At 39.9% G+C, this 9,480-nt stretch overlaps 1 protein-coding gene across 1 annotated transcript in view; it reads right to left on the bottom strand.

Moving 5' to 3' along the window:
* Positions 1–578: 578 nt before the first annotated feature.
* LOC121388906 (multiple epidermal growth factor-like domains protein 10) overlaps positions 579–9,480 on the bottom strand; it is a 28,374-nt gene continuing 19,472 nt past the window's right edge. Inside the window, exons 8-13 of the mRNA XM_041520806.1 lie at positions 9,154–9,297; positions 7,788–7,887; positions 4,629–4,699; positions 3,578–3,759; positions 2,004–2,091; positions 579–664 (exon numbers count right to left, since the gene is read on the bottom strand). Coding sequence (XP_041376740.1) covers positions 579–664; positions 2,004–2,091; positions 3,578–3,759; positions 4,629–4,699; positions 7,788–7,887; positions 9,154–9,297 — 671 coding nt within the window. The remainder of the gene's footprint in view (positions 665–2,003; positions 2,092–3,577; positions 3,760–4,628; positions 4,700–7,787; positions 7,888–9,153; positions 9,298–9,480) is intronic.

Genomic DNA, 9,480 nt, shown 5'->3' with positions numbered 1-9,480 from the left:
TAGCGCATATGCCCTCCATGTGTACCCACAACTGCAAGGCAATGCCTTCTCATTGACTGCCTGATGCGTATACAAACTGCATTAGGGATACGTCGCCATTGTTCCACTAATGAGGCACCAAGTTCCTGCAAAGTCTGTGGAGGGTTCCTGAGAGTACGCATTGATGCCTGCGTTCCCCAGGTAGTCCCTTGTCAAGATGGCCGTGTGGGGTCTGGCGTTATCATGCTGAAAGATCAGGCCTGGAGCATGAACTGCCATGAAGGGCAAACGTTCCTGGGCCAGCACCTAGTCGTGGTATGCAGGAGTGTTGAGGTTGCTACGGATGACAAGAAGTCGAGAGCGGCCATTTCCGCAGAAAGCACCCCAAACCATTACACATCCGCCTCCGAATCTGTCAACTTCACTGACACAACACCGAGCATGACGTTAACCACGTCGTCTCCAAACCCTCTGCCTGCCATCGGCAAATCGCAGTGTGAATCTTGATTCATCGCTAAACACGACTCTATTTCTTTCCCTCTGAGTCCATTGCAAGTGGCGTTGTGCCCACAGTTGACGTTGACGTCGATGAAATTGGGTCAAAATGGTTCCAACATATGGGCGCGGTGCGTAGAGGTGAGCGGTTCGCAGCCGATTTCGGATCGCTTGCGCGGACACCCGACGTCTGAAAAGTTCATTTCTGGTTGTTGTAGCTGTCATAAAACGGTTGCGGAGGTGACGTAACACAATATGACAGTCATCTGTCTGTGACGTCACACGTGGTCTACCCGGTCGGGGGCGATAAGCTCTGGTGCCCGTTTGTTGTATTCGTGTCCGCAGATCATAAATTGCCCTTCGACTGCAACCCAACGCCCTTGCAAGTCAGCTACCGACGTTCCCGCGTGCAACATGCCGACGGCACGTTTACGCTACACCTTTGTGAGGCGTGGCATCGAAACAGGTCTTAACAAATTTTGTTTTAATGTGTTTTTCCGTTGTGTCAGACTACTTACTGTGAGCAAGTACATGTAACGATGAAAACACTTGTGCTATTGTAGTCACGTGACCAGTGGCACGTGCAAGACCACTTTTGCCTCAATGGTGCTGTGCACGTGCTATGGATCGGGTCACGTGGGCTGTGATGGACTTCAAATGGAATGTTGACATTACCATTACAATATTTATTCCTGAAAAATACCTGCTTTGAACACTCACTGACTTTATTCAAATGTTAGATTGTGAAGTTTTTAGTTGGACTCAGTATAGCTAAAGAAGGTACACACATATATACATTTATAGAGAATTTGACAGAATAGTTCTGTGAGCGTTAAAAATAATTGCTTAATGCAGACCGTAAATTGGTTGGCGTTTTGAGAAAATAAATGGTGAGCAAATTTAATAACAACGTGGCTGCTTTAATACAATAGTCATTTGAGCATGTTCGATCACCTGGCTACACTACACAATCTAGTTCACAGTAAAGTAAATATGCTGAGCCATCACCCGTGTACAAAAATAGCAAATTATACATGGACATGAAATTAAAAGAACACAAAGTGTGTTTTGTTCAACGGCATATGTACTTATTTATAATCGGTAACTGGATGTGAAAGAGTTGGTAATTTTGACAAATAGTCTTACAGGGGAAACCCGCTACATTTTTTCATTAGTAACAAAGTACCTTTTATATGCACCATCCCGTAGACAGGATAGTATATACCACAGCCTTAGATATACCATTGATGATGCACTAGCTGGATGGAGAAATAGCACAATGGGCTTACCGTCCGGGAGCGATCGATTATATGTCGAAATTGCCAAATGTCTGACATCTAATAGCCATTTATATTTATATTTGTAAATTGTGAAATGTGTGTCCGATTCTCTTGTTCTTTTAAAATAAAATGTTTTCAATAGAGTAAAAACAAATAATAAAAAGAAAATAATCCAATAGCCGATGCATAATAAAGGAATGTGATCTAGTAAAGTCTTTAAATTATCTTTAGTTCCAGGATACTACTTACAAGGAAAGATGGCCACGAATCTATTTTTAATTTTGTTGCATGGTTTCTTCCCAATATCATGAGAAGGCTGCAATCCAGACGGCAGCAGCTAAAATAAAGAAACATTATCTCGCCTTCATGTAAAATTCTTTAATCTCATTGGTTGTTTGCCGTTGGACAAATCCCTTATCCCCCTGTGGGCGGAGCCAAATTCTCTTATACCCCGTCTGTAATTTCCAAGTTTCCAGCCGCCCCAGTTAATGCTAAAGCAATAATTAGATTATAAATAACATTGATAATCAATCAAGTATACACAATTAATTTTATTTTTACTATAAAATACACTATTTCAATACTTTTAAAAGCTGCAATGTTGAACTCGGTCACCTAATTACGGTCGTTGTGTTATTGTATTAATGCGCGATTAGCAACAGTTTTTTTTTTTTTTTTTTTTTTATTAATATATGTTTCAGACAATTTCAGACAACTATTTTTCGTCACTGGCAAGTGCTTTTCGTTCGCGTCCGCGTGGTTCGGCTCCCTCCGTTAATAAATTGCAATGTGTCTATTCATATCTTTAAAGATTTGGCTCTATGGTTTCCAGCAATACTACTTTCAAGGAAAGATGGGTATATGGCTATTTTATGTAATTCTGTTGCATGGTTTTTACCCAATATCCTGAGACGGGGTAAAATCCAGACGGAGGGCACATAAAAAGCCATAAGAATGCTTCTACAACTTTATCGGTATATTTTTTTTTATCAAATACATTTTCTTTTGATGCATTTCTATTGTAATTTTGTCTTACCCTTCATGATAAATACCAAAAAAAAAAAATTAAAAAAAAAAAAAAAAAATAAGAGAGAAAAAACAACAACGAAACTCATAGAATTATTTATATTCGTATTCAAAACAATTACAAAGAAAAATATCTCATGACAGATCACTTCACTAAAAATAATACCCAGACACTTACGTCTTTACTACATATAGAAGGAAATTAATTATAAAGGTTTGTAATCATGCAATACATAATATATTCACTACACACGACAACGTACTCATGGCTACCAATGTCATAAATAAAAAGACTAAACCTGAACTGTATCAAATCTGATCGACACAACCAGTATCCACGATCAAGACCGTATCTCTGCACAATACAGAGTCGAATAGGCATTTGGTAAAATAGTAGTTGATTCCATGGATATCTGTAGTGTGCTTCATCTAAAAGAGGACAGCCATACACCGAGGAGATTCATTACTAGACAATGCATCCTTCCTGCACCGCTTAAAGGTTACTGCCACCCGTAGCTTAGTTTACAAAATCGAAACTAGCAAAGGACAGAGCTAACATAAATGTATCTATAATAACATTAAAAAACAGTGATGATATGAGGTGTTTGCGAAATGTGAGCATATCTTTCCTCATATGTGGCATTCTTCATGAATACTGCCACCACATATTCAAAATTCCTAACAAACTATGGAAAAAAAAGAAAAAAAACCCGCCCCGCCAAACCTCTGAGCAAGCCACCAGACTTGTGCAAAATGTTCACACAATCCAATAGCATCTCTTCTGAACTGTCCCTTACCCCATACTCTTCCTTAAATTCATTCTCCGCCTTGCCCTGAATGAACGAATGCAGGTTAGCCACGTCGATCTTGTTCTGTCCAATATTTACATATATGTTTTCATCCTCCATCTTGGGACTGATCCAGACTTGCATCTGTAACAAATCGTCATCGCTTAAACTCTCTTCGTCATTATCCGTACCTGTAACGACAATAATAATAATAAAAACCTGAGGTAATAGTTGTTAGAAAAGAGAACGATAATGCTAAGTTTTAAATATTGTTAAGGAAGGAAGGAACGAAATGTTTTATTTAACGACGCACTCAACACATTTTATTTACGGTTATATGGCGTCAGACATATGGTTGAGAGAGAAAACCCGCTGTCGCCACTTCATGGGCTACTCTTTTCGATTAGCAGCAAGGGATCTTTTATATGCACCATCCCACAGACATGATAATACTTACAACGGTCTTTGTTACACCAGTTGAGGAGCACTGGCTGAATACTGTTAAGCAGCTTCGCTTTCCAATCCTTAGATCAAAGTTGGAGTGAGATATGTATTCTTGTACATTATATTGATATTGATAGGATAGTACATAGGAAGCGAGGAGCAAGGTACAATAAATACGAAAACGTACTTTTAACTTGGAAATCTAAAGGCTCTTAATTTCTCGAAATTTGACAACTGTGTTGCTGATGTAGAGCCTATTATGATGACAGCGCTCGACCTTAACGGTAGCCCGGGGTATTTTGGCTACGAATTTCTCGTTAGGGCTACCAGGTGTCTAAACCTCAATTTAATTTTTTGCACGTCCAATTACTCCACATAATGAAATATATTAGCGTGCCTTAATTACTTTCTACCGTCCCCGCCACCTCCGTACTCAATTAGGATTACATGTGAATACTGTCTAAATCTACATGTATAACCGTAGATATGTAACTATGAAGTATTATAATTTCATTGGTCTTAAAGATGCAATTCGTTCGTGCAACACCCTCCAGTCTCCAGACGACGACTGATCATAGTTCCTAAATTTATTTGAACTGTGCTTAATTGTACTAACCTCTACCTGGAGGAGATGTACATCTTAAATCAGTGACGTCATCTTTAACGGTCCTCAGTTTCCTTGGTCGTCTGGAAAGGAAAATGGACACCCGTAAAAGTCCACAATACTCGTTTCTACATTACTGCAATACTAATACTCCAATATAAGACCAGTCAATATTTACTACTTTGATGTCCTCTGCTCCGCTGCTAATGCTAATAAATCCCATATCCGTAACTCGTGCCACTGACCGATCACTGTTGATGATTCGGTAGATATGGTGTCAATTACCAATTGTCAATTACATACATGTATCTCCAATTGAATGGACACGAAGTATTGCTGAAATCAATGCTATGCTAGTATGTCTAGAGAAGGAGACGATAACAGTACTAGAAGCGACTATTGGTCTTTAACCTTCGGAAGTGATTGCGATGGTTGAGTGGGTTACTGCCCCCAACTTTGAATTTTGTGCATTGCCTCTACCCGACGCCCCATGCCTGACGGCTATCAAACTAAACCTAGAGCAAGAGGTATATTAGTATGTTACACGACAAAGACAAATTAAAGCAAGTATGAGATACAGCAAAAACAAAGGAAAGAAAAGTAAGGAATGTTTCTTTTACAACACGATTATGTGGTTTCTAAGATATGCTTACTTTGACATTTAGGGAACACACACACACACACACACAGAGAGAGAGAGAGAGAGAGAGAGAGAGAGGGGGGGGGGGGAGGAGGGAGAGATATAGATATATACAGAGAGAGAGACAGAAAGAGACTGAGAGGGAGATATAAATATATACAGAGAGAATGAGGTGTGTGAGAGAGAGAGAGAGAGAGAGAGAGAGAGAGAGAGAGAGAGAGAGAGAGAGAGAGAGAGAGAGAGAGAACGGTTGGCTGGTGGTACTGGTTGTCTTCTGATTTTTCTGTCAAGATGATCCCACAAATGTTCGATGGGGTTCATATCAGGAGAACATGCAGGCCATGGCAAAACATGAATGTTCATGTTGTTGAGGAAGTCGTGTGTTATCTTGCAGTATGGGTCTAGCGTTGTCATGCTGGAAGAGTATACCGCGTGGCTGCTGTTGAATAAATGGCAACAGAACGGATCGCAAAACTTCATCTCGATACCTCTGTGCATTAAGGTTACCTTGAATAATAACAAGCCTCGTTTTCAAGTCCCCACAGATTCCTCCCCAGACCAGAACACCACCTCCTCCAAACGCTTGAACTTCCTGGACACAGTTCTACACTACACATTCTCCTTGACGTCTGTATACACGCTGTCGACCATCAGCTCTAAACAGGCAAAACCTGCTTTCATCACTGAATAAAACTTGTCGCCAGTCTCACATTTGCCAATGGCGATGCCTCCTGGCCCATATCAATCTGTAATGTCGGTGTTGTTGCGTTAACGTAACTCCACGGTAGGGTCGACGTGCTCGAATACCATGTAACCGTAATCGGCTTGACACTGTCTGTCAACTAACACGATGTCCTAATGCCGTTGATGCCGATGTAGTCACAGGGAGGCAGCGATTTCGTAGATGGAGAATGCGCAAGTAACGGTCTTCAATGGGCGTGGTCACACGCGGTCTTCCACTCCTAGCCCTGTCAGTTGTCTGCCCTGTCTGCCGAAAACGATCCATCAACCTGGTTATGATAGCACGGGTACAAGCGAATGTTCTTGCAATGTGGTCATGCGTGGCTCCCAGCTGGGCCATACCAATGTCTGTCTGTCTGTCTCTCTGTCTGTCTGTCTGTCTGTGTCTCCTTCTCTTTCATCTCATCTCCTCTCTCTCTCTCTCTGTCACTCATCCTCCCTATCTCTCTCTCTCCCCCCCGAGTCTCTCTCTGATGAGTCTCTCCTCTCTCCCTCCTCCTCCCGTCTCCTCGTTCTCCCTCTCTCTCTCTCTGTGCTGCTGACAAACGAGGCATTTCTTGTGTGCTTTAGGATGGTGTGGCAGCGTCATGGTGTGGGGCGGCATCTCTATCCACCACAGGACCCCCCTCTATGTGGTGGATGGCAATCTGAATATAATCCGCTATCTGAATGAGATTATCCGGCCGTTAGTTCTCCCAGGCCTTCAGCAGATTGGCGGCGGGGCAGTTCTGCAGGATGACAATGCCAGACCCCACCGCGCCAGGGTGGTAACGGACTTTCTCAGACAACAAGGTATTGCCAGGATGGATTGGCCAGCATATTCGCCTGACTTGGCCCCAATAGAGTACGCCTGGGACGAATTAGGCAGGAGAGTTCGGGATAACCATGCCCCTCCGGCCAACCTTCATGATCTGGGTCAACTTCTTATCGCAGAGTGGCAGGCCATTCCCCAAGATTTCTTCAGACGTCTGAACAACAGCATGAGGCAACGATGTGTCGAGTGTATTCGCGCCAGGGGTGGATTCACACACTATTAAACGAATGTTCTAATGTGTAAAATCCATGTCTGACAACCTTCAACTTTGACAGCATGTCATGTGACTTTCTTGTATACATTGACGTTTATTTGTGTGTTTTTTGTAAATATGGAACAATAAAAAAAAAAAAAATTGGTGTAGTTTACATCATCAATCTAATACACTCTGAAACTTATTTGGTTATAAATTTGTGACCCTTAAATTCTTTTGAGTAGTATATTCATATATATATATATATATAGAGAGAGAGAGAGAGAGAGAGAGAGAGAGAGAGAGAGAGAGAGAGAGAGAGAGAGAGAGAGAGAGAGAGAGAGAGAGAGAGAGAGAGAGAGGGGGAGGAAGGGAATCCAATTAAGGTTCAGGCACGCTGTCCTGGGCACACACCTCAGGTATCTGGGTTGTCAGTCCAGGACAGTGGGTTAGTTGTTAGTGTCAGAGAACAGGGTGTAGTTATTAAAACTCGCTCTGGGTAGGGGCTGGTACCGGACTGTGAACCGAGTACCTACCAGCGTTATGTCCAATGGCCTAAACACGATACCGCCGAGGCCGGTTCCTACCGACAAAGCAGCAAAGATTCTTTTATATGCATTTGCATTTCAGAACAGAAGACAAAGGCATAATCAGAACAGAAGACAAAGGCAAAATCAACTTCAAAGGAGAAAAACTCAAGGAAGCTGTAGTGGCTTTATCTGTTGCTTTATTTCAGAGGAGCGTACAAAAAGTAAAAGTGTAACTTGATCATTATTTTCATACCTTTTCCTTGCGATGACTATAGCCACGACTACAACGACAAAAACAACAGCAGCGGCTACTCCACCAGCGGACAGTCCCACTGAACTGTAATCTCCAACAACTACAAAACATAACCTTTTTACATACTGATGGGTGTAAAGAGTCTATACGTTTAACATTATTTGAGTTTAATGATCAGGTTCAGAAGTTGTATTACAGACGATAATATCGTGCGAAAATTAACACTATAAATGTAAGGATATCCAAATGACGTCATTCGAGGTTGACGTCATTTGTGAGTTTGAATATCTAGTAATCGGACTCAGCGTTACAGTTTACAAAAAAGTATTGTGCGTTTTACATAAACGAATAATACCCTCGTGTATTTCGAAATCATATATTTAACAATAAAAATTGTATTATGCGAGCCTCTGGCGAGGCATAACTTTATTTTGATGTAAGGACATCCAAAATGACGTCATTCGAGGTTGACGTCATTTCCATTCAAAAATACACCGCGCCACATATTCTTACGTCATTTGAATATCTAGTAATGGCGGACTGGAAAAGTTGCGTGTACAGTTTACAAAAACACGCTGAATTAAGCTTGAGTTTATATGATAAAGAGATTATTACCCTCGTGTATTTCGGTATCGTCAATATCATATATTAGGAATAAAAATAATGTATTATGCTCGCCAGAGGCTCGCATAATACAATTTTTATTCCTAATATATGATATTGACGATACCGAAAAACACTCTGGTAATAACATTATAAATATATATATATATATATATATATATATATATATATATATATATATATATATATATATTATGTTATGGTTAAATTTTATTGTTTGTAAAGTCCAAAGGTAGAGTACTGTGGTTGGGCACCCTTCCCACAATGTTTTAAGTAAAGCCCATCGTTTAATGTAAATATATAACAGATGCTTTTCTTGTCCGGCTGTTTTCACAGAAAGACTGCCATTATATAATTCATGTTAGTTTATGTTGGAGAACTGCAGGTGCCATTGTTTTGACATTGCATCCATTCCCTAGGAAAAATCTGCAGTCACTAATGCTGGTTATGTCCCAAGAAAAATCACAAGTTGTATATTTTATGTTTCTCATATTTTTATAGCATATCAATCAAAATGTACATAAAGTTATTATATATCTTGTCCAAAGTATTAACACTAAATACTAGTTGATAAGCTATTACGTTTTGATAAATGAATGATAATAAACAAACTTATATAAAAATGTATGTATAATACAAGTAACGTATATGAAAATTGCGATTTTCATTTCAAATTTTAGTAAAACATACATGACGATATTTTAACCCTTTAAATACTAATAATATATTAACATATACATACGTTTCTCTACACATCCGATATCGGGTTTGATATATCCATCAATGCATCCATCTACACAAGTGCCATTCAAACGATCGCAATTTGAATCTTTGCATTTATCACACGTTTTCTTGCAGTTGATACCATATGTTTCATTGGTACATTCTGTGGGAAACAATTTAAAAACCCTCAGACAATCCATCAACAAAACATTAGTAGTAAAACATATTTATTAGTACAATATGTAATAAAAGATCATTGATGCGAGCATTATTGTTTTTCTGGTTTGTCTTCCATTTTTTTTTAGAACGCAACATACATGCACTTATATGATAGTACTTATACAAC

The sequence above is a fragment of the Gigantopelta aegis genome, chromosome 1 (assembly GCF_016097555.1).
Source record: "Gigantopelta aegis isolate Gae_Host chromosome 1, Gae_host_genome, whole genome shotgun sequence".
NCBI lineage: Eukaryota > Metazoa > Mollusca > Gastropoda > Neomphalida > Peltospiridae > Gigantopelta > Gigantopelta aegis.
Note: the sequence above shows the minus strand (reverse complement) of the source record. Positions and strands in the feature narration are given on the sequence as shown.